At 38.5% G+C, this 26,421-nt stretch overlaps 1 protein-coding gene across 3 annotated transcripts in view; it reads right to left on the reverse strand.

Moving 5' to 3' along the window:
• ADAMTSL1 (ADAMTS like 1) overlaps positions 1 to 26,421 on the reverse strand; it is a 470,823-nt gene that overhangs the window by 269,663 nt on the left and 174,739 nt on the right. For all 3 annotated transcript variants that reach the window (XM_082401580.1, XM_082401578.1, XM_082401579.1), the window contains exons 6-8: positions 15,348 to 15,422; positions 11,765 to 11,922; positions 1,750 to 1,861 (exon numbers count right to left, since the gene is read on the reverse strand). In XM_082401580.1, the coding sequence (XP_082257706.1) occupies positions 1,750 to 1,861; positions 11,765 to 11,922; positions 15,348 to 15,422 (345 nt within the window). The remainder of the gene's footprint in view (positions 1 to 1,749; positions 1,862 to 11,764; positions 11,923 to 15,347; positions 15,423 to 26,421) is intronic.

Consider the following 26,421-nt stretch of genomic DNA (forward strand, 5'->3'; position numbering starts at 1 on the left):
GTTACTGAAATTATATGCCAGCAGCAGCTCTATGTGAAACTGATGCAGCAGGCCTATTATTGAATTGCTACTTCTCACACAACATGTTTTTTATTTAAAAATAAAAGACAAAAAAAATATTTCCTTAGATTTCTTTTTTCGAAACTGCTTCCTGTGTTAGTCATTAACAGGTGTATCAAAACAACATATTCCCATAAATATCAAAGTAACTGGCACTTTATTTTTAAGCAAAGTAATTTTCCATTCAGCACAGACAGAGCAATTGGAAACACTATTTTATTGAAATGCTTAAAATGTTGAATTAATCGTTATGTAACAACCAAGTGAAAGCACTTATTTTTGACTAAGTGCTTTTAAGGTAAAATTGAACAATGCTCTATAGAACCTCCTTTTCAACGGTTTGTTCACATTATGCAGACACAGGTAACACAGCTGAAGATGAATTATATCATATATTCTTATTGTTTTATGAAAATTAATGGATGATCATTTGTCTCCATTTTGAGGTAATATCCTTCTTTTCTCTTATCAAAATAATATAGTGATACCTATGTGGTTTCTCTTATCAAAATAATATAGTGATACCTATGTGGTTTCTCTTATCAAAATAATATAGTGATACCTATGTGGTTTCTCTTATCAAAATAATATAGTGATACCTATGTGGATTAGCTACTTAAAGTGAGCCAATTAACAGGTTTCCATGAAGCTGGAGCTACAATTTATTTCATGTGCTCAATTTTAAAGGAATATACATAGAATTTATACCCATTAAATTACCAAAACTTGAAAAAAAGTGATAGTCCACAAATACTGGCTCAGTTAGCAATGAAACTAAAATATTCATAGACTGTTTATTACCCTTCTGGAAAGAATTTTGGTAATATATGCCAATAGCCACAAAAATTCTGAAACTCACTCTTGTGAATTTAGTCCAAGAAAATAATTTGAAAGGAGAAAAATACTTAGGTATTAAGTTATTCATTACATTATAATAGAGAAGTTTAAATGAACTGAATGATCTTCTACAGGGTATGGTTAAATAAATTCTTATAAAATAATTCATGGAAATTATTCTGTAGCCATTGTAGTAATTATTAAAGGTGCGGGGGACCTTTTCCAGTAACACAAAATGCTGTTCATGTTACAGACATGATGGAGCAGAGATGGGAATTCATCTGGTGACTTTTCAGGAGAGATGTGTTTTAATGTATAAATAAGTCAAGTGGCATTCTTTTTACTGTATGGATGACAGGGTAGAGCTGACAAATAACTGAGCCTAAGCCTATGGTGCAGTGATTTTTTTTCTTCTGGTAATAAACTATTCTCTTTAATTAATCTCTGATTCTTCTTGGATACATCATGCTACATAGAAGGCCTGATAAACACTCTTCACTTCATTCCTTAATAGATAAGTTCATTCAACCAGAGAAGTTTGTTCTCAAATGAATAGAATCACCTCTAGACCAAGCTGTTGCCTGGGTATGACACAGCTTGTCCTGGACTTCCATGAATCAAGGAAAGGAGGAAAGACCATTTCCTCTGATGGGGCTCTACAGACAAGAAACGTTCATGGGGCATCTACACTGAGGTATCTGCCTTACAGGAAGGCTTCAGGATTTGGCCTCACTGAGAAGAAAGAATCTGATGCACCCAGCACTTCCCTATGTTGAAGTGACTCTATTTTTATCACAGCTGAGTCTTCCCTCAGAGACGCCAAGAGCTCCTAGACTAAGTGAGCACCATTACCTCCTCCACAGGTTGCTGAGCAAGGAAAGAAATCCGTCTCCCTCCATCGGTGGATGATAGGCTGATAGAAGATGAACTGGACTGTACTGTCTGCGGGCCCCGAGTTGCGGATCTGCAGGAGACAACGGCAAAGCAGAGGAACTAATGTGACAGAGGGGTGCCCTCTGGGCTCCTTGCAGCTTGGACAAGGACGTGTGGTAGTAATGATGGCCTCAGGCTGTGTCCAGGACAGCACTGGGAGAGAAGGGGCAATGGCAGTATCACCCATCTTACCATCTAACCAGCAAATGGTCCTGGCATAAACCATCACTATCATCACCTTCTCGGTTCTGTTGCCACAGAACAAGGAATGGCGATGTCTCAACTTGTGATTCTAGCAGGACTGTATCCCAACCCACTTATTCCATTCCTTTACCCTCTTTTATTTCCAACCTCTCTGGTATGATGGGTAAAATTAAATGGATTTTTCAATGTAGGTTCAGAAATAGACAACTTGTTCTAGGAAAATTATAAATGCAATATGCTGCAAAAAAATTAAAGGTACTGTCATTGGTTAAGAGAAATAAAGAGTTAAAGAATTAAGTAGCTCTTCCCACTCAGGGACATACTTGGAGTTTCCTGACAATTTAGTGATTCATATATCTTAATGTGCAAAGTTACCAATGGGAAGCTCGCTAAAATGCAAATTCGTGGGTTCCAGCCCAGAGACCCAGGCAATTCAAATGTAGACAGTCCAAAAATCAAACTTTGAAAAACACCAACTTACATTATAAAAGCATTTACTTCAAATAAAACATGTGTTTATGGAAATTATAGCTCCTTTGTTTTTTAAAAGGGAGGAATGTGAGGCAATAATTCTTTAATAGTTTAGAAGTACAAGATTGAGGAAACAAACTCAAACTGAAAGAGAAGGAAAAGTATCCAAGAGGAACAATGCCTTGCTTTTACAAAGACAGAATGACCTCATACAACATTTAGACAGTTGGGCAAGGGCAAGGCTCGGGCTATTTATTATACTAAAGGTAGTTCCACGGACAACTCCAACTCCATCACAGCAATTAGAGAAGCAACAGTCAGCAGAGTCACGTGGCTTAAGTCTTTGTTAATGTTTTCAAGCCTTAGCACTGTTCCAACTGCCCTTTATCTAGAAGAAATTGATGGATTTGGGCTTCAGATTTTTTTAAAAAGATAGCCTTTTTTTTTTTGCTACTGAGTTTAAAAACTGGATTAAATACCTAGGGTGCAGAGGGAAATAGGAACACCGAAGAAACAAGGAACAGGTGCTAAACCCTAGCTCAGTTTTTGGCATTTGGATAAGAATATGAAATGTTTCTCAGAAAATCTGGAAGCGCTGCAAAGGAGAAAGAAGAGAGAAAAGCTACAGAATATCTCATATTATGCTAGGATTCTGACCCACGGAGCATCCAGATCTTTCCTAATTAGAATAAACAGTGATACAATTCCCTACTTTAAAGCAACAGCAGCTGAAGCAATACAGTGTCTTTCACAAAAGGGGAGCACGGCCTACAGATTAATATTTTTCAGTCCTATGTGTCAGATACAGGATATCTAATTGCTTGCTTAGGGAGGTAGTATTAATCACATTCTTTGGAAAGCTTTTTTTTTTTTTTTTTTAAGCTCACAAAAGCCGATAGCTCTTTTGGGATGTGTGATTATCATGCTGGAAAGCTATTAGAAGAGGACTCTCATTTGAACACAAGCTCCATAAAAAATAAAAAGACCAGAAAATTTGTTTAGATCTGGAGAGACAGATTATTTTGCAGAGGTCCCTTTCGGGATGCTAGAAATTAAACTAGTCCTAAGAAAGTGTGTGCGTTGTGGGGGGAGGTGGGAATCAAAATGAGGAGGATATAACATCCAAATACTTGGAGAAACCTTGTTCTAGAATATCTACAGTGTCCGGGCTTATCTTTTGGTCTGCTTAAAGAGGCAAAAAATGGAGCAGGTCCTTTTCTCAGCTCCCTCGGAATTACCAATAAAAGCACCACACGCCCAAAGAGAAAGGCATGAATGTCAAGGAGTTTTAGCGTCAAGAGGGAGCGTTAGTAAATACCATGTTGAAGGAAAGAATACAAGCAGCTTAGAAAGAATATTGTTCTCAATGAGTTCAATGAAATGATGCACAATGACCACAAATGCAGAGACCCTATGCCTAGATTTGAAAAGAGATTGGAAAGAACACGGACATCTTATTTCAAACAGATGAAACCAATTATGGTGTATCCAAATCTCTCATCTCATAATCTTGCTTGGTTCCTTCCGCCCTGAAAGCACTCCTGCTTCTCCCTTCTCAATAGTTGCCTTCTTTTAATAAGAACAGCTACAACTACCACAACAAACAGTACTTACTACATTCCTACCGTGTGCAGGGAACATTTTATTTATATGAAATTGAATCTTAAAACTACTCTGCATTATCTTCCACATTTACATTACAATGAAAAAATGAGGGTCACAGAGGTTAAGTGACTAGCTCAAGGCAACACAGCAAGGAAACAGCAGAGCAGGGATTTGAATGCAGGTCTGCCTGTCTCTAAAGCTGCCATTCTATGGTACCAAGCAATCCTATCAGTGTTGTGAAGATACAGACATTTATCTTTAGTGGTATCCTTGTAACTCTCCTCAGTATCTTCTTAATTTTACATTTACATTTTAGAGTAGAAAAAATATTTTTTTTTTAAAAAAAAAGAAGAGGCTAGCTGGATGCCTAACTTTGATGGCCTAAATTGTTGCTTACAGAGATGAACCACCGTGTTCCTTTTTCCTGGTTTTATTAATTCTGGGCTGCTGGGACTCTTTTTATCATTAGGTCTGGAGCTTCATAAACCCTAAATCCTCAAACATCAGGTTTTGGTTCTCAAATGTACATTGAAAGCTTCAGTCTGACACATTAGAATTTTGTTTTAGGGAACTAAACCATCTGGCATATGTAATTTTGACCTCTTCAAGTTAATAAGGAAAAAGAATGTTCCGAACCAAGTTTTTCTTCCTATAATTATAATGGTTCAGTGTTTCTAACTCAATATAATGACTTCTCACATTGAACGTAAAGGAGGAGACAAAACTGGTCACTTTCCATAACAGTTGATCACGCTGTCACGGTAGAGCTGCAGGGCGTACAAATGTGTGCTTGGATAACTGGTAAGTGTTAAGTCCACGTAAAATCGAAGGAATCAAGGAGAGATTTCAAACTCACAAAAGACATCAAGCACACATAGGCTCTTGCAGATGAAGCACTATGAGATGCCATACTTTTCCTTCTCAGTGGGGGAAAAGGGTAACTTGTGAGCCTTGGGATGTTCCCCACCTAGGTTCCTTTCTCTTTCGAATGTTGTAGAAACTTTCACCCCAGAAGGACTGTCAGGGGGGAGCTGGCAGGCAGGGTTCTCTCACCCGCCTTGCCGGCAGTTAAGTTGCTGCTCTGGCATGAGGAGAGGCGGACAAAAGGGAGCTGTGGGCAGACCTGCCACTGTGAGCCGCTGAGCTGGGACCCTCGGACCCACAATGGTATTCAACTTGGTCACCTGCTTTTAGGGCAGCCAGGGATGTCATGACTTGGGAAGGCTTGGAAATGGTGGAAATACATCAGGATGCCTGCTAGGGAGGGAATAAAATGGAAAAGAGGGGAATCTGTTTATTAAATGCCTCAGTCTACTATATTTTCATTTGGGGCTGCTCTGGTGGCAGATGGTGATAGCAAATCCTCAAAAAACTGTAAAAATATTTTAAAATGCTTTTGTGGGCTTTGAAGAATATGCAACAATAATCAGATCTTTCTTATTAGCATTTAGGTGGTTACAAATACTTAATGTTGATACATTTGTTATTCTCTTGCCTTTCTCTTCCTTATTCTGTAAACTCCAGGAAGGCAAGTATCACTTATCTTGCTTATTGCTCTTTCTTCAGCATTATCTACAATGTTAAGCACATAGTAGGTGTCCAAACAACTGAATCAATGAATGCATGAATGAAGAAAACAAATGAATTATTTACTGACCACGGTCCTTTCAAGCACTTTTGGAATCGCAAACTATTATTTGTGACAAATTCTTGGAAGTGTTATCTTTTTATACACATCTTGCAGTTTTCTTGAAGATGTTACTAATCATTTCTTGTTGACAAAATTGATTATGTTGATAAATTTCATGACAAGATGCAGTACTGTTACAATGCAGCCCTCACCCAAAAGTACTTTTCACTCTCCTTTGAAGGTTATCTCTTTAGGCAGGATAGTGTAGCGGAAATGGCTTGTAAAAATGCTAGTTATTATTGGAATAAAACATAGACTTAAATTTTCCACTGTTTTAACAGTTGGAAATGCTAAGGTTAGAGGTTATTCAGTAAAAATAATGAAAAAAAAAATTGTTAGCACCCAACTTTACTTTTACACTTCCTATAGAGTTTTCTAGTCCTCCTAAAATGCCAGACCTCAATATTGGGAGATACAGCAGTTCAGCCCATAGGCCCTTGGCTCAGGGTTGCATGAGAGATGTTGGTTATGGATTTACTGCCCAAAGCCCTTGCGTACGGCAGTAGATCAGGGATGCTTCTTTGGAAATAATGAGTGTAATGTTGGCTAAGGAACAAAGAGGTGGAAGCAATGTGTCAGGACGAAGATGCTAGGCAGGGCAAACTAGAGTCTACTGGATGTGTTACAGGGAAACACAAAATCTGACTACATGTTGGATCTGTTTCTTTTACTTTAACCTTTGCTTCCCATTGCTTTTGCTCACTAAAAGAATACTGCCTGTACTGTAATGGCCTGCCTCGGGGAACCCTGCCCCTCTGCCGGAATGTTAAACCAAAGTGCCTTTGTTCAGGGAAACATCCTGACCCTGCCCACCTGTGGATGGTAGCAAGAAAGAAGGAATTAACACATCCCCTCCCGGAGGCTGGCCATTCCAGGAGATATTTGCAAGACTTAATGGTCTTTTTACTTTACTTCCCCACCTCCTCCCCCTCTCTGTTCTATAAAAGAAACTGGCATCCAGAGCCCCAATTAGATGGCTCTTTTGAGACACTAGTCTGCCATCTTCTCCGTCTGCCGGCTTTCCGAATAAAGTTGTATTCCTTGCCTCAGCACCTCTGTCTCCCGATTCATTGGCCTGTTGTGTGGCGAACAGAGTGAGCTTAGACTCGGTAACAGAAGGACTGTCTCAGTGCTGCGATGCAGAAGGAGGGCAGAAAAGAAATGAGCAGAGTGGAGCCAGTGGGGCTAGGACTGGGCAGGGGTCTGCCTCTCTCAGCGTCACAGAAATGTAAGGAGTTGGTTCTGACGCTGTATCTTAAACCTAGCTGTTGCACCGGTAGAACAATGTACGAAGCCCAACAAGAAATGCAGGGTATTGCACTCAGCTCAGTTCTAAACTCTTGGAGTCGATTAGCATAAAGGAGCATATTTATTGGGGGAATGAAATCACTATTTATTACATGCTTCTTTTTTTCCTATAGTTAATTTAGACTTTTCCGCTCTAGAATGTCTGGCTTACAACAATGATTTTCCCTTTGTATGAACATAGGTTGACCAGTATGGGGTCCATCTAGAGACAGGCCGGGTGGCAGGGTGAAATCAACTGGGAATTAAACATTTGCCAAAGCTCAGCCTCCACCAGAGAAAAGAATCGATGATTTCAATCCTACCTGAGATTCACAGGATGCCCAAGTCTCACAAAGTGTGTCTTCATCACATTAGCTTGTAGCAAGTATCTATAGCTTTTACTATCCATTTTAATTTGGTACTTAATGATATGCACCACTATTTCAAAATTTCCTCTTCAGTGTTTTATCTGTCAAATGGCATTATGAGCTAGGAGAGGGCAGATAGCATATTTCGAAATCCATCTGCCCCACGCATGAAAGCATCTCCTGAAAGAAGAATATACATGGAAGTTCTATAAACTTACTTGATGAAGTGAACTCTCATAACTTTGCATGTGTGATTTCTGTCCAGGGGCCCCTCCTATTGTGTCCCCTTTAATAAAAACAATTTTGGGGGGTGCTGAATTATGTACAGGGTAATGCTCAAGGCTGTCCAGAAAGAAATATGAAGGCATCATCTCTGCCTAATGCCCTAACTTTGCAAATAGAAACCACCAGCTTTCTATTCCCTAGAGTACTTAGGCAAAAATTGGGATAATGCCAATCTTCCTAACCATATTCCCCAACTATGGAAGTGTAATGCATTTAGAAAATTATCCTCTGTAGGAAATAACTGTTCTCTGATTGTCAGTGCATGAATTGTGAATCAGTGTTCTTAGCTCTGAATACGCTGATGGTTTACTATTAGGCTGTGTATTTCTGCTACTTTGGTGGCTTAGGTACTCATCAATCACTTTTCTCTCCAGCTAATATGGCTTTCTTAAATTTTAAAAATGGGCACAAACTGAGTATGTATAAATACACCTTAGCTGCTTTCACAAGTAGAGCTAAGTTCAATGTTCTAATAAAGACCAGACTATGACCAAAAAAAACCCTCTTCTAATCTGGGAAGGTCCTTATCTTTCACTGAGTCTGTAGCTTCAGAAAAGATGCACATGGCTTGGTAAGGGAAGAAGGGTATGCTAAGCCAGACAATCATTTAGCCAACAGCCAATCACCCCTAACAATTAATGTGATTATAGGTGTCACAGCCAGCCTATGCCCACCTCTATTTGTCTTATAGCTATACCTGCCACTCTGTTCCTGGGTGTACCACTTGTAAATCAATCAGCCTCTGACCGTCTTCAGAGAAGCAGTTTTCTGCCACTGTGTAGACAGGGTATCGTGATAAGTCTGACTGGAAGTTAAAGCATTTGAAAAAGATGGAAAGGAAGTCACTTGGTTCTGTTTGCTTTCATACACACTATCTCATTCAATTCCTTACAAAGGCTCTATGGGGGGAGATTTTATTACCATTTTTCAAACGAGTAAATAGGCTCAAGGAGGTAAAACAACATACTCAAGGTCACACCCCCAGTAAGCAGGAGAATATATAAAATTCTAGAGTGTTTATCCTTTTTACCCCTCTACACTAGCATTGCCAAAAATGTATAGCCAGTGTATGAAGTACAAATTTTTGGAAGACATGCTCCCCTAGGAGGTAAGATGAGCATTTAGTCCATTTTTAAAGGTGGCCAGAAAAAGAGATTCCAAAAATAATTTTGGCACCAATTGTAATATATAAGAATTCTCACTGTGAGAAAATCTTCCTTACGTGCAAAAAAGTCTTTTCCTTTTAAATAAACAAAAATGGTACTTTGGCAATAAACTTCCAAGGAGATGTTGACAAATGACCATTCTGATCCCTATGTATTTCATTTAGAAAGGAAGTTGTTACTTAAATTAATGTATAATGCAAAAGAGATTATACTTTGAATGACACTGAAAACTGAATTACAAACTATGTGTGTAATTTCTAAGCACCTAAATCATGAAAGATGGCAAATAAGCAAATGGTAATCTTTCATTTTCAGCTATTTCCTGGGGAAAATTAAGGGAGAAAATGTTGCTTTATTATAAATCACTGGCAAAAAAGGTAATTTTCTTCTTTTTCCCTATATCTCCTTACACTATCTGGCTCATTTTCAAGTTTGAGTAAAAATATTTAAAAATTATATAATCTATTTTAGAATAACTTTACATTTATTCGATCCTGATATTTTCTAATGAAACCTTAATCTCATCTCATTTGCAACCTGAAGCTAGGTCACCAAAGATGATATAATGCAAAAGACAGTAAAATGATAGCTCAGCCTGCTTCTGAAAGAAGATACTTACAGGTGCTAGGGATCTAGGAAAGCATCAAAAAGTTCCTCAAAGTTCATTTTTCCTTTACTATGTATATTTATACATTGAAGAAAAAATACCCGCTTAGAAGCAACATAGAATACTAAAAAGAGTTTTGAGCCAGAAGTAGAGACATGATCTTTGGTCCTGGCTTGTCATTGGTGTGAGCTAGGGCACATCACTCAACTTCCCTCAGATTCAGTGTCCTTTCAGGAAGGATAAAGGTGTCATATTTGTCCCACTTCAGCAACTGCCATGTGGTAAAAGTCCCTTATTCATCCAGCACTTGTCGAGTTTTTTACGGAGATATGAAGACAGATATGATTCTGCCCCTGCCCTTGAGGAACACGAAGAGGGGAGATGTGATGGAAACTGGAATTTGTGGTCAAGTCACAGAATGCTTCTGGAAGGAGAAAGTCCTGAAGTACAAGTATGAGTTAGTGAAGAAAATGGGGGAAGAAAAGATAAGAGCATCGCAGACAGAGGACACAGCATTACGCAAAGGTAATGAATTATGAGAGTGCAAGATGTTGGGGGACTTGCCAGTCATTCAGTTGACTGAAACAGGAGAGGAAAAGTCAAAGCTGAGGTTGGAAAGGTAGATAGAATCCAGATTATTGAGAGTAACAGATGCTGGGCTATGGATTTGCATTTTAATCCCAAAGCAATGAGTGGAGGTGAGGGGCAATGCAAGAGCATGAATAGGGGAAACTCACTCTGGTTTTTGGAAAACTCACTCTGAAGGTAACACGGACAATGGGTCAGAGGCTGGGAAACTAATTCAGAGCCCATCGCATTAGTTCAAGTGAGAAATACAAAGACCTAAACTGAGACAGTGGTGGCAAGGATGGAGAAGAAAGAACAGTCTTGAGAGATGATGTGGAGGTAGTGCTGACAAAGTTTAATGTCTAACTAGGGGTGTATAGGAGAAGGGAATTGGTGTGAATCAGAGGTTTCTGACTTGGCTGGGTAAATAGCGTATTGTTCCACAGGATAAGAAATAAAGAAGATAAAGTAGGTTTCTGGGGCTAGACAAGTCCAATTTTGGACACATTGAGCTCACTGTACCTGTGGGTGATGTGCAGAAGGCAGCTGGACATATGAAATGCATTTGACAATTCTGTGAACTGTTCAAACATGGACGATATTACTTGAATTCAATTCTATATTTTCAGTATGTGTATTAACTCTTGCAAAGTTACTAGGGAAATTAGTATAAGTGGTTTATTCTAAGGGCTTCAAGAAATTAAGGCATCTCTCATTCTTTTACTGTATGTGTTTGTTCAACTGAAATTATTTAACTACATCACTTCTATTGGGAGCTATCTCTGATGGTTTGTGGCTTCTTGTTCACGGTCATGTAACTGGCGTCTGGACTGGATTAAAGGGGCTACCATGCAGATGGAGACAGAGGACGGACTCTGGAACCCTTCTTCCATGCAGCCTCACTGCCTATCACATTTCCAACATGCATCCTGACTGCCAGCTGCCATGGGGTCATCAAGCCTTAGCTTAAATCAAATGTCCTCTGGCTCCAGATCCCATGATGAGAAATTTATGGAGTCCTGGACACATTACAAGTTCTACAGCTTTACAGCTGAAATCCTTCAGGTCCTTCTGATCTACTGAAGGCAAAAATATGCTTTATTTTTACTGGGATTCCCAAACAGTCTTCTAGTATGTACATTTTTCCTACAGAACATGTATGTTGCTTCCAGCAATGTGTTTTATATTACCTTGAAGACTAGGGAAGCTCTGACAGAAGGAAACAACTTGGTATTGCTGCCAGTACAAGAGGGAAAAAAACCTTGCAACTGGAAGCATGATCAAGCCTATGGATCATTAATTAGTCTTTCTCTTTGACAGCAGATACCTTATGTGAGTCAACGACTGTATCCTAAGTTGTTTTAAAAAGAGTTTATATCCCTCAACTAATCATATGTTGGCTTTTTGAGTGGGGTCTTTTTATTAACTTATACACACACAAATATATATACATATATACATATATATATATATATATATATTTTTTTTTTTCCCCCTAGAACCTTAAAATTTTTGCATGTTCTTATAAAGTCTAGGATGTAGCTCAACACCCTTGAATTAAACATTTCCTGGATAACAAGCTTTCCAAATCTATGTCAAAACCTAAAGTCTCTCTCTCTTCAGGGGACTATAAGTAACACCAGTTTGGAGGTAGCTCGAAAACAAGGTACCTAAATGGGCTTACCTTGACAATGAAATCTGCTGTAAGTGGTCCAGCCATTCTCAGTATCTCTTTGTCTGGAAACTTTTGGAAGTCCACACTAGAATTGTCCACAAGAAAGATGCCTGTAGAGCTGAGACTGTTTTCACCTTTAGCCCCCTGGAGGGTTTTGGTTTCCAGATCTACATAATCAAACACATGAAGAGGAGAGAAAGATGTTCCCAGGGCTACCACAGACCACAGGCAAGCACATCTCATGCAAAAGAACTATGTCAGGGAGAAGTAGTATTCTTTATATGGCTGACATAATTGAAATGTGATAGAAACAAAATATATGGGCACCTCTGGATCACAGAGGAATTTATGCAGCAAATGAAGTTATTTTAAAACTCATTAGCCAAGCATTCAGGGCTCCCTGTCAAGAAATCTTTGATTCCCTGGATGACTTCCTTTGGGGACCTTACTTTACCACAATCCTATTCTTTTGAGTAAACCATCTCCCATACATATCTTATTGATTTCAGGCTTTATGGCCCTCCGTCTAGAATACCCTGAAGTTTCCCGTTTGCTCTATGAGGCGCAGGGTGCCTCTCTGAGTTCCTTCAGCACTCATTGTGAGACTTGATATTCATGTATTACCTTGTATTTATTTATACTTTCTGGTTACTTATTGAATTGTGCTACTGCTCAAAATAAAGAAACTATAGTGACTTAAGGACAGGGAACTAACTATCCTCTTTACTTCTTTTTCTTTTTAAAATCCTTTTTATTACTTCACTCAGTCTTATATACATATATGATATTTCACAAGAACTCAAGACAGAGAGAGGAACTTGATTCCTGGAGCATTCCGATCTGAATTTGCCCAATGACAAAGCCTAGGAAGCATCTTTTGTTTTAGGAAATCAGAGCATGCTGAGGATGAGGGTAATTATGATATATATATTTCAAAGTAGGTTAAGTTCTCATGTGATTGAGTATTTTAGAATAATTGCCTCCTGCGTGATGAAAGATGGATAGACTAAGTCTAACAATGGTTTGTAAAACTTGCACAAGGACCCTTGGTTTTGGCAGGGGTTCTTTAGCAGAAAGATGGGGTGCCTGGGTAGGGATCTGGGTCTCCTGCCCACATTCGATCAGAATGACTCCCCTCTTATGTGTTTTACAGATTGAGGTTTTGGGGTTAAGGACAATTTTAAGGTCTCTGGAGGCACTAAGGTACCTAATGTATTTCCACTAAATTATTCTAGATGTTGTCTACTTCAAGTTCTCTACTAGAAGGAATACCAACAGGTAGAAAATGCTGGTGTCCAATTAAATGCCCATGCCCCTCAGATGAAGTCGTGTAGCCCTTCTCTGGGAGTAGGTCTGGCTTTCCTCCCCTGTCCCAGGGCTGAGAGGACCTCACAGAATGAAAGGCATCGAGAGAACGCTGGAGTGGGAGAACCACAGTGGTTGTAATCAGAGGAAAGCAGCAGCATCTCTGTATCTCCCTCCTCTAGCCTTCACTCCTCGAGCTGCCTTCCATGTATTTGCACTCATCTGTGGAAGTATCTCCAGGACATAAATTAACTTAGTTTTGGAAAACTCTTGGAGGTCTAAGCCTGAGCATCTGATTCAATTTTATCACCAGGCCTCCCAGAAGTACCTCCCAGGTACTTCTGATTAAAGATGAGCTGGACCTGGACAGATGGTCTACTCTTCTGGTTTGGCCCTCCTTAACTCTTGCTGAGGTTGGTCCCATACTGGGCCAGCTTCTGGGAGTGAAGTGTAAAAGGGCTGCCAGAGAAACAAGGCATCATTTACTTACACATCCTTTTTGCTGAGTTATATTCCAAATACAAAAACAAAATTAAAAAAAAAAAAATAGAAACTTCCTTGGCTATACATATGTTACCAACAGTATGCCTTCTGAAGGAAAAAGCAGATTCCATTTTGCTTTTAATCATTTATGACTATCATCTGACACTTTACCTATCAAATCCTTAGAGCAATTAAACCAAACAAGGCCAGTTCTTCAGCTTCTCAGTGATCACATAATTAGGAAGTCCAGGAGGCTAGACTAATTCATTTATAAAAATGAATCCTCTTTACTAATTCATAATAATCATAAACTAAGTCTGGGAGGCTAGACTAATTCATTTATAAAAATCAATTTTCCTCTTACACCTCTTCCCTTGGGTTCTTTCTTTTGCAATGAGGAGTAAGTCGCCCACTTGGTGATGCATTAGTCTGGATGTTTTATTTTAGCCTCTCACGGCACAGAAAAATACTGTTTCTGACTGAGGTTGTTACACCAGCAGTTAATTCTGTCCAATTCTTAAGGGGAAAAACAAATCATTTGAATGGTAACAGTGTACACACATATATCATCCTTTGACACATGAACAATATATTTTTGGGGGATGTTCAGGGTTAGAAAAGCACTTGGATCCATATAAGGTGACTTCTCAGCATCTTTTGACCTTGCCTGAACTGTACTTTACTTATTCCTTTATGTCACATGAACTCTCAAAGCCCACCTTTCCCATGAAATGTACTTATTTTTATTTTTAGAAAGGCTTCTGTAGGCTATCTGAACTTTCACAGGCTCCAATTTGTCTCCCTCCAGTTTGTCTTTTTGGAATGATTTCATTTATAATCCAATTGCCAAAAGATAATGCTTGCTACCTAAATTGGCTTCTTAGGCATGTGTGTGGGAGGGAATAGAGAGCAGAAGATGATAGATGGCTTTGGAGGAACCTAGGAAAAATCATAGCGGAGTAGATCAGAAATGCTCAAGGGACCAACTGAAGTGAAGTCTTTCAGTGAAAGTGAATTTTGCAGAAAAAGCTAACATATCCTCTCCTACCCCTTCCCTGGTTTATAGTCTATAATTTTCTGCTTGTAATTTACAGGTCTACATCTAAACAGCACTACATGGTAATAAAAAAAAAGATGTGGCTGTGGACTGCTGGCTTGCCATGACTGAAAATCAATTCTTGCACAAACTCTGGTGGGACCATGCTACCATTTGATCTTCGGGGTTACGATTACCCTTCAATCTTGAATTCCAAAAGCTATCTTCAAGACGTTAGCGTCTTGCATTATCTTTACTACATGGGATGCTTAACTAGACCACATGGTTCTCTTCAAATGCCACAGGGTTAAGGCTGTTTGGAGTTTCTGTGTTCCCCTGAATTGATAAAGTAATGGAGCCTGAGAGTAGGAATTAAAAGAGAAAGAATGAAGGAGAGGGAGGGAAGGTTGAAAAGAAGAAGAAAAAAGAAAGAGGTGAGGCAAGGAAAAGATTGAGAATGACTGGAGAGGAAGAAGAGAGAGAATGAAAAATAATATTCACAAAATCATAAACATGTGCTTAACTCATGAACACCCTATTGGAAACATCAATTTTGTATCTTTCAGGATGACTGGCTGGAGGTAATTACCACAGACGTTTCTGCTGTCTCCTAGGCAACCAAAAGATAAACAGAAGCATTCAAAATACCATATTATGATAGAGGATTAAGATTTGTATTTCTAAATCTTAATCTTTTCTGGGAACAAAAAATAAATAATAATTACTAAAATTCCCAATACCCAAAGGACAACAACTGAGTTTACTTACACAAGTGGTCAGGTCCTTTTAAGACAAGGCGAATATGTCTGCTTCCATAGGGAATAGCAACCACTGTGTCGTCCACTAGAGAGAAACAAAGCAGAGTCTTAAAGCACATAATTTTATACAAAATTACTGATTGTCTCCTATATAAATGCACTGATTTACATACACCCCCAAACGATAATCTTTTTAAAAAGTGTTTACAATGTGAACACCAATATGTGGGAATCAAAATTTCCACTTTCTTCAAAATAAAATATGCTGAAAAAGCTGGTCCCTGGCTAACTCATGGGGGATCCGGCCTTTGAAAAAATACATGAATTTTGATACATTAAAAATGAATTTGGAAGTGTTCATTTCTGATTTTAAAACCTGGTCTTAAATCCTCAGATTTCTCTAGACTGGAGCAATTGTGTAGAATTACAAAAAGAAAATAACTTTTAATGCTCAAAGAAGGACTTTATTATAACAAAATCTGGATTTCTCTCTAGCAAAGTAACTGTCTTGGATGAGTAGGACAGTTAAGAATAGAAGACAACCTCTGGCCCTGCCAAACCGTGCCCTGCCCGATTTCAGATACTCAGACTCCACCTTTACTTTCACCTATGTTGGTGGACCCAAAAGATGGGCATGTCTAAAATATCTTGAGGAGGACTTTCAATATGGTGGAGGAGTAAGATGTAGAGATCACCTTCCTCCCCACAAATACATCAAAAATACATCTACATGTGGAACAACTCCTACAGAACACCTACTGAATGTGAGCAGAACACCTCAGACTTCCCAAAAGGGTCTTGGTGCTCCGACCAGGTGTCAGCTCTGAGCCTCTGAGGTGGGAGAGCCGAGTTCAGGACATTGGACCACCAGTGACCTACTGGCCCCATGTAATATCAATCAGCGAGAGCTCTCCCAGAGATCTCTGTCTCAATGCTAAGACCCAGCTCCATTCAATGACCAGCAAGCTCCAGTGCTGGACACCCCATGCCAAACAACTAGCAAGACAGGAACACAACCACACCCATTAGCAGAGAGGCTGCCTAAAATCATAAAAACTTCACAAACACCCCAAAACACACCACTGGACACGGTCCTGCATACCAGAAAGACAAGATCCAGCCTCATTCATCAGAACACAGGCACCAGTCCCCTCCACCAGGAAGCCTACACAACCCACTGAACCAACCTTACTCACTGGGGGCATACACCCAAAACAATAGGAATTACAAACCTGCAGCCTGCAAAAAGGAGACCCCAAACACAGTAAGTTGAGCAAAATAAGAAGACAGAGAAATACGCAGCAGATGAAGGAGCAAAGTAAAAACCCACCAGACCAAACAACTGAAAAGGAAATAGGCAGTCTACCTGAAAGAGAATTCAGAGTAATGACAGTAAAGATGATTCAAAATCTTGGAAACAGAATGGAGAAAATACAAGAAATGTTTAACAAGGACATAGAAGAGCTAAAGAGCAAACAAACAATGATGAACAACACAATAAATGAAATTAAAAATTCTCTAGAAGGAATCAAGAGCAGAATAACTAAGGCAGAGGAACGAATAAGTGACCTGGAAGATAAAGAGTGGAAATAACAACCACAGAGCAGAATAAAGAAAAAACAATGAAAAGACGTGAGGGTAGTCTCAGAGACCTCTGGGACAACATTAAATGTACCAACATTCGAATTATAGGGGTCTTAGAAGAAGAAGAGAAAAAGAAAGCATCTGAGAAAATATTTGAAGAGATTATAGTTGAAAACTTCCCTAACATGGGAAAGGAAGTAGCCAATCAAGTCCAGGAAGCACAGAGAGTCCCATACAGGATAAAGCCAAGGAGAAACACACCAAGACACATATTAATCAAACTATCAAAAATTAAATACAAAGAAAAAATATTAAAAGCAGCAAGGGAAAAGCAACAAATAACATACAAGGGAATCTTAAGGGGATTCAGCTTAACAGCTGATCTTTCAGCAGAAACTCAGCAAGCCAGAAGGGAGTGGCAGGACGTATTTAAAGTGATGAAAGGGAAAAACAACCAAGATTACTCTACCCAGCAAGGACCTCATTCAGATTTGACGGAGAAATTAAAACCTTTACAGACAAGCAAAAGCTAAGAGAATTCAGCACCACCAAACCAGCTTTACAACAAATGCTAAACGAACTTCTTTAGGCAGGAAACACAAGAGTGGGAAAAGACCTACAACAACAAACCCAAACAATTAGGAAAATGGTAATAGGAACATATCGATAATTACCTTAAATGTAAATGGATTAAATGCTCCAACCAAAAGACACAGACTGGCTGAATAGATATAAAAACAAGACCTGTATATATGCTGTCTACAAGAGACCCACTGCAGACCCAGGAACACATGCAGACTGAAAGTGAGGGGATGGAAAAAGATATTCCATGCAAATGGAAAGCGAAAGAAAGCTGGAGCAGCAATTCCTATATCAAACAAAATAGACTTTAAAATAAAGAGTATTACGAGAGACAAAGAAAGGCACGACATAATGATCAAGGGATCAATCCAAGAAGAAGATATAACAATTGTAAATATTTATACACCCAACATAGGAGCACCTCAATACATAAGGCAAATGCTAACAGCCATAAAAGGGGAAATCGACGGTAACACAATCATAGTAGGGTACTTTAACACCCCACTTTCACCAATGGACAGATCATCAATGAAAATAAATAAGGAAACACAAGCTTTAAATGACACATTAAACAAGATGGACTTAATTGATGTTTATAGGACATTCCATCCAAAAACAGCACAATGCACTATCTTCTCAAGTGCTCATGGAACATTCTCCAGGATAGATCATATCTTGGGTCACAAATCAAGCCTTGGAAAATTTAAGAAAATTGAAATCATATCAAGTATCTTTTCTGACCATAATGCTATGAGACTAGATATCAATTACAGGAAAAAAATCTGTAAAAAATACAACACATGGAGGCTAAACAATATGCTACTAAATAACCAAGAGATCACTGAAGAAATCAAAGTGGAAATCAAAAAATACCTAGAAACAAATGACAATGAAAACACGATGACGAAAAACCTATGGGAGGCAGCAAAAGCAGTTCTAAGAGGGAAGTTTATGGCAATACAATGCTACCTCAAGAAACAAGAATCATCTGAAATAAACAACCTAACCTTACACCTAAAGCAATTAGAGGAAGAAGAACAAAAAAACCCCAAAGTCAGCAGAAGGAAAGAAATCATAAAAACCAGATCAAAAGTAAATGAAAAAGAAATGAAGGAAATGATAGCAAAGATCAATAAAACTAAAAGCTGGTTCTTTGAGAAGATAAACACAATTGTTAAGCCATTAGCCAGACACATCAAGAAAAAAAGAGAGAAGACTCAAATCCATAGAATTAGAAATGGAAAAGGAGAAGTAACAACTGACACTGCAGAAATACAAAGGATCATGAGAGATTACTACAAGCAACTCTATGCCAATAAAATGGAAAACCTGGAAAAAATGGACAAATTCTTAGAAAAGCACAACCTTCTGAGACGGAACCAGGAAGAAATAGGAAATATAAACAGACCAATCACAAGCACTAAAATTGAAACTGTGATTAAAAATCTTCCAACAAACAAAAGCCCAGGACCAGATGGCTTCACAGGCGAATTCTATCAAACATTTAGAGAAGAGCTAACACCTATCCTTCTCAAACTCTTCCACAATATAGCAGAGGGAGGAACACTCTCAAAGTCATTTTACGAGGCCACCATTACCCTGATACCAAAACCAGACAAAGATGTCACAAAAAAAGAAAACTACAGGCCAATATCACTGATAAACATAGATGCAAAAATTCTCAACAAAATACTAGCAAACAGAATCCAACAGCACATTAAAAGGATCATACACCATGATCAAGTGGGGTTTATCCCAGGAATGCAAGGATTCTTCAACATACGCAAATCAATCAATGTGATACACCATATTAACAAATTGAAGGATAAAAACCATATGATCATCTCAATAGATGCAGAAAAAGCTCTTGACAAAATTCAACACCCACTTATGATAAAAACCCTCCAGAAATCAGGCATAGAGGGAACTTACCTCAACATAATAAAGGCCATATATGACAAACCCACAGCCAACATTGTTCTCAATGGCGAAAAACTGAAACCATTTCCTCTAAGATCAGGAACAAGACAAGGTTGACTCCTCTCACCACTATTATTCAACACAGTTTTGGAAGTTTTAGACACGGCAATCAGAGAAGAAAAAGAAATAAAAGGAATCCAAATCAGAAAAAAAGAAGTAAACCTGTCACTGTTTGCAGTTGACATGACACTATACAGAGAGAATCCTAAAGATGCTACCAGAAAACTACTAGAGCTAATCAATGAATTTGGAAGAGTAGCAGGATACAAAATTAATGCACAGGAATCTCTTCCATTCCTATACACTGATGATGAAAAATATGAAAGAGAAATTAAACACTCCCATTTACCATTGCAACAAAAAGAATAAAATATCTAGGAATAAACCTACCTAAGGAGACAAAAGGCCTGTATGCAGAAAACTATAAGACACTGATGAAAGAAATTAAAGACAATACAAACAGATGGAGAGATATACCATGTCCTTGGATTGGAAGAATCAACATTGCGGAAATGACTATACTACCCAAAGCAATCTACAGATTCAATGCAATCCCTACCAAATTACCAATGACACTTTTCACAGAACTAGAACAAAAAATTTCACAATCTGTATGGAAACACAAAAGACCCCGAAGAGCCAAAGCAATCTTGAGAAAGAAAAACAGAACTGGAAGAATCAGGCTCCCGGACTTCAGACTATACTACAGAGCTACAGTAATCAAGACAGTATGGTACTGGAACAAGAACACAAATATAGATCAGTGGAACAGGATAGAAAGCTCAGAGATAAACCCACGCACATATGGTCACCTTATCTTTAATAAAGGAGGAAGAATACGCAATAGAGAAAAGACAGCTCTTCAATTGTGGTGCTGCGAAAACTGGACAGCTAGATGTAAAAGAATGAGATTAGAACACTCCCTAACACCATACACAAAAATAAACTCAAAATGGATTAAAGACCTAAATGTAAGGCCAGACAGTATAAAACTCTTAGAGGAAAACACAGGCAGAACACTCTATGACATGAATCACAGCAAGATCCTTTTTGACCCACCTCCTAGAGAAATGGAAATAAAAATAAACAAATGGGCCTAATGAACGTTAAAATCTTTTGCACAGCAAAGGGAACCATCAACAAAACGAAAAGACAACCGTCAGAATGGAAGAAAATATTTGCAAATGAAGCAACTGACAAAGGATGAATCTCCAAAATATACAAGCAGCTCATGCAGCTCAATATCAAAAAAACAAACAACCCAATCCAAAAATGGGCAGAAGACCTAAATAGACATTTCTCCAAAGAAGATATACAGATTGCCAACAAACACATGAAAGGATGCTCAACATCACTAATCATTAGAGAAATGCAAATCAAAACTACAATGAGGTATCACCTCACACCAGTCAGAATGGCCATCATGAAAAAATCTACAAACAATAAATAGTGGAGAGGGTGTGGAGAAAAGGGAACCCTCTTGCACTGTTGGTGGGAATGTAAATTGATACAGCCACTATGGAGAACAGTATGGTGGTTCCTTAAAAAACTAAAAATAGAACTACCATACGACCCAGCAATCCCACTACTGGGCATATACCCTGAGAAAACCATAATTTAAAAAGAGTCATGTACCACAATGTTCACTGCAGCTCTATTTACAATAGCCAGGACATGGAAGCAACCTAAGTGTCCATCAACAGATGAATGGATAAAGAAGATGTGGCACATATATACAATGGAATGTTACTCAGCCATAAAAAGAAATGAAATTGAGTTATTTATAGTGAGGCGGATGGACCTAGAGTCTGTCATAAAGAGTGAAGTAAGTCAGAAAGAGAAAAACAAATACTGTATGCTAACACATATATATGGAATCTAAAAAAAAAAAAAGGTTCTGAAGAACCTAGGGGCAGGACAGGAATAAAGATACAGACGTAGAGAATGGACTTGAGGATACGGGGAGGAGGAAGGGTAAGCTGGGACGAAGTGAGAGAGTGGCATGGACATATATACACTACCAAATGTAAAATAGATAGCTAGTGGGAAGCAGCCGCATAGCACAGGGAGATCAGCCTGGTGCTTTGTGACCACCTAGAGGGGTGGGATAGGGAGGGTGGGAGGGAGACACAAGAGGGAGGGGATATGGGGATATATGTATACGTATAGCTGATTCACTTTGTTATACAGCAGAAAGTAACACAACATTTTAAAGCAATTATTCTCCAATAAAGATGTTAAAAAAAAAAAAAGAATAGAAGAGAAAATATTTGTATTTTTTAAACTTTCTAGGGCAGAAATCATGCATTCCAGTTCTTTAATATACTCTACACCAGTGGTCCTGAACCTTTTGGGCACCAAGGACCGGTTTCATGGAAGACAATTTTTCCATGGCCAGGCATTGGGAAGGGAGGAAGGTTCAAGCGGTAATGCGAGCGATGGGGAGTGGCAGATGAAGCTTTGCTCGTTCACCTGCAGCTCACCTCTTGCTGTGCGGCCAGTTCCTAACAGGCCTTGGACCGGTACCAGTCTGTGGCCCAGGGGTTGGTGGCCCCTGCTTTACACTATCTACATCTAATACTATATATAGTGAATGTCCCATAAATGGTTATTAACATTCCCCTGACACTCCCTCTTTATATCGAAAATTTAAAAAAATTGACCGATTTAGAGATTATTTTAAAAATTATTTAATTTTCATCCTACTTGAAAACTTAGCCACAGTTCAGTGGCAGCACTCCCCAATTCTACATCTGTTAAAAAATTAGAGGTGTATTATACACATTCCAAACACATCACAGGCATTTTTATTTAGAACTCTATTTGTGACAATAATACCTTATATTTACACGGCACTGAAGAGTTTCACTTCTCCTAAAATATACTATTTATTCCTTCACCCCAAACTTGTAACATGGGCAAAGAGGATGCTACCATCCCGATTTTATGATGAAGAAATCAAGTCTCTGAGAAGTATAATGAGTAACCCAAGGTCAAAGAACAGGGGGGTATTCCAGAAGACAAGGGAAAGGCAGTTATTTTAAAACTCACCAGCATATTCAGAAGCTCTGTGAAATTCTCTGTTTCACATATGTCTTTCTAATATTATACATTACCATCCTATCACTGGAAGAATTTCATTTAAATAAAGGAGTCCCCAAAGCTAGCCAATTTCTCTGAATCTTAACATTATCCTGTCTTTAGGAGAACTTAATTTCAATAAATGAATTTCAGAAGTTCCTTAACTTCTCTGATCCTTAGTTTCTCTGTTTGTAAAACAGGGAAAGCAACACCTACTTTATAATATTGTTGTGAACAGATATAGGTATGGCTATAGATATGTATACCATATATAGGTGTACAGCGTGGAACACAGTATTTTGTACATATCATTTTATCTCTCTATTCCAAGTCTCTTTAAGGATAGGCACTGAAATACCGTTTATTTTGATGTTTTTAAACGCTCCAAGACCCCTAGCACATAGCCAGCTGAATGAGAAAGAAGAGTCATATGCTCTCAATTCCTTCCCTAAAAGGTTACATTTATCAAGTTGTCTACAATGTTGAATACGCTACACACACTACAACAATTTAGCTGTGTTTAATTCAGGCATTGTTAAAGAAAAGGTTGAATTTCGGATAGCTAAGAGTTTGTGGCACAGAAGAACAAAATACTACATAAGGGGAATATAGAAAAGGAACAACAAATGTTCAGAACGGGCTCACAGAGCTTTAAATGCCTTGTATAAAGACATGGGTTTTTAAGTTTACAAAAGAAATTCAAAGCAGTTAAGACAATGGGATTTCTAGAAATAGAAAGTCTTTGTTGAGCCACAGGTCAAGTAAAGTGCAAGTAGAAGGAAAGCTTTCTGTGTGGCTCTGCAGTGCTCAGCAGCGGGCTTCTGACCCCCACATGGCGCAGGCAGCCTCGCTCTTGTTCTGCTGAGAAGTGACTCAGATTCCACAAGCCGGGGGCATTAATGCAAGCTTTCGGCTGACACAGTCGCTGCCTTTGTATACTCCCTGAGGAAGATGGGGAGGGACCTACAAGGTTCTTGAGGGAAGAGGGTAGGATGGAAAGAGCGGGCCAGGCAAGAATGGAATGTCTCCAGATGCCTCTCTGCACTTGCCAAGTCAAAGAGAAATACAGAGAACTTAGGCTGGTGCCAACATGAACAGTCAGCAGTACACAGCACCAGACGTAGGAAGAGTCACAGCTTATTCTTCTGTGCTTCTATAAAGGGCTAATAGACAACTGGCAGGTCATCAGGCAATCAGCAAATTCATTATTTTATTCCACAGATACTTTTTGAGTGTCTCCTAGTGTCAGGCTTCATACTAGGTACCACATAATCAGTGACAAAGAAGACAAAGCATCAGCCCTGCAAGATGGTTCCTGAAAAAGGGACCTAAGATAAAATATACAGGGAAATACCACATACTATACCCCAATCATGGAAATTCCAAAGCACATTAATTAATATCTTAAGATCCCTGAACCAAAGAAATCCATTTCACTCTATTTAACTGTGTTCCCAATGTGTTTACCCAGGGAAACATTTCCTTACGTTATCATCTTTTCACACCAGCTGATATGTCCCAGAATATACTTTAAGATATGGTGTTCTTCATTTGCCAAACAGCAAGATAGGAAAAAAAATTATTTTTATTTGCTGCATGCTGATAAAAAGCCAGTCTTTGAGCCATAGATTTATTAATAATTGTCTCATTTGATGATAAATTCTCAATGATTAGAGATGGGCTGGAAGATTCTTCTACTTGCCATTTAATACAGTATTGTGCACAGAGAGGTGTTTAAGACATTGGTGAAGAGGGTATGGATAAAAGGGAACCCTCTTACACTGCTGGTGGGAATGTAAATTAGTGCAGCCACTATGGAGAACAGTATGGAGGTTCCTTAAAAAACTAAAAATAGAGCTACCATATGATCCAGCAATCCCACTCCTGGGCATATATATGGAGAAAACCATAATTCAAAAAGATACATGCACCCTAATGTTCATTGCAGCACTATTTACAATAGCCAAGACATGGAAACAAATGCCCATCGACAGAGGAATGGATAAAGACGATTCCAATATACAATGGAATATTACACAGCCATAAACATGAATGAAATAATGCCATTTGCAGCAATATGGATGAAACTAGAGATTATCATATTAAGTGAAGTAAGTCAGACAAATATCATGTGGTATCACTTATATGTGGAATCTAAAAAAAATGATACAAATGAACTTATTTACAAAACAGAAATAGACTCACAGACATAGAAAACAAACTTATGGTTACCAAAGTGGGTAGCAGGGGTCGGAGGTGGGGAATAGATAAATTAGGAGTTTGGGATTAACATATATACATTACTATATATAAAATAAACAACAAGGACCTACTGTATAGCACAGGGGGCTATAGTCAATATCTTGTAATAACCTATAATGGAAAAGAATCTGAAGAAGAATATGTGTATATGTGTAACTGAATCACTTTGCTGTATGCCTGAAACTAACACAACATTGTTAGTGTTAACAACATTGTGTAACATTGTAAATTAACTATACTTCAATTTAAAAAATGGTTAAAAAAAAGACATTGGAGAATGTGTGAGAAGGCTGGTTTCATCACCTGCCTTCTCAATGATTAATTTAGTTGGTATGGCTGGCAAGGCAGGTGGCTACATTCTCTCTCACCGCGTTGTGCATTCCTTGGGTAACCTTCCCGTAAAGGCACACTGCACTATGTTCAAATGAATCTGCTCTAATCTAGTCTGGCTTTGTTGACAGAACCATGATGCCAATCATCAGAATATATTTAAAGGTTATTAATCAACAATTCTAAAAGACCTGCTTCAGAAATTAGATAACCTCTTTCTCAGTTAAATGGGCAAGCTTTCCATGGGAATCATAAATTCTGCCATTTCACATATATGGGATACAAAAGCTCTTTCTCAAGAACACTGTCCTCAAGGATTGTACCTAAAATACTTCCTCAAAAAATCTACATGTGTATATATATTCCACAACTTTCTATAAACATTTTAGATTTTTTTTTTTGACAAGAGGATGGGACGCTCTTTGATATTATTTTTTTTCAATTTTTTATATAGTCCAGTTTATTTTTTTCTTTTATGGATTTTTTTTTGACTTGAATTATATATTTTTTAATACAGCAGGTTCTTATTAGTCATCAATTTTATATACATCAGTGTACACATGTCAATCCCAGTCGCCCAATTCATCACACCACCACCACCACCCCCCGCGGCTTTCCCCCCATGGTGTCTATACGTTTGTTCTCTACATCTCTGTCTCAATTTCTGCCCTGCAAACTGGTTCATCTGTACCATTTTTGTAGGTTCCACATAGATGCGTTAATATACGATATTTGTTTTTCTCTTTCTGACTTACTTCACTCTGTGTGACAGTCTCTAGGTCCATCCACGTCTCAACAAATGACTCAATTTCCTTCCTTTTTATGGCTGAGTAATATTCCATTGTACATATGTACCACATCTTCTTTATCCATTCGTATGTAGATGGGCATTTAGGTTGCTTCCATGACCTGGTTATTGTAAATAGTGCTGCAATGAACATTGGGGTGCATGTGCCTTTTTGAATTATGGTTTTCTCTGGGTATATGCCCAGTAGCGGGATTGCTGGATCATATGGTAGTTCTATTTTTAGATTTTTAAGGAACCTCCATACTGTTCTCCATAGTGGCTGTATCAATTTACACTCCCACCAACAGTGCAAGAAGGTTCCCTTTTCTCCACACCCTCTCCAGCATTTATTGTTTGTAGATTTTCTGATGATGCCCATTCTAACTGGTGTGAGGTGATACCTCACTGGAGTTTTGATTTGCATTTCTCTAATAATTAGTGACGTTGAGCAGCATTTCATGTGCTTCCTGGCCATCTG

Source organism: Balaenoptera borealis (assembly GCF_965194805.1).
Source record: "Balaenoptera borealis genome assembly, chromosome: 8".
Taxonomy (NCBI): domain Eukaryota; kingdom Metazoa; phylum Chordata; class Mammalia; order Artiodactyla; family Balaenopteridae; genus Balaenoptera; species Balaenoptera borealis.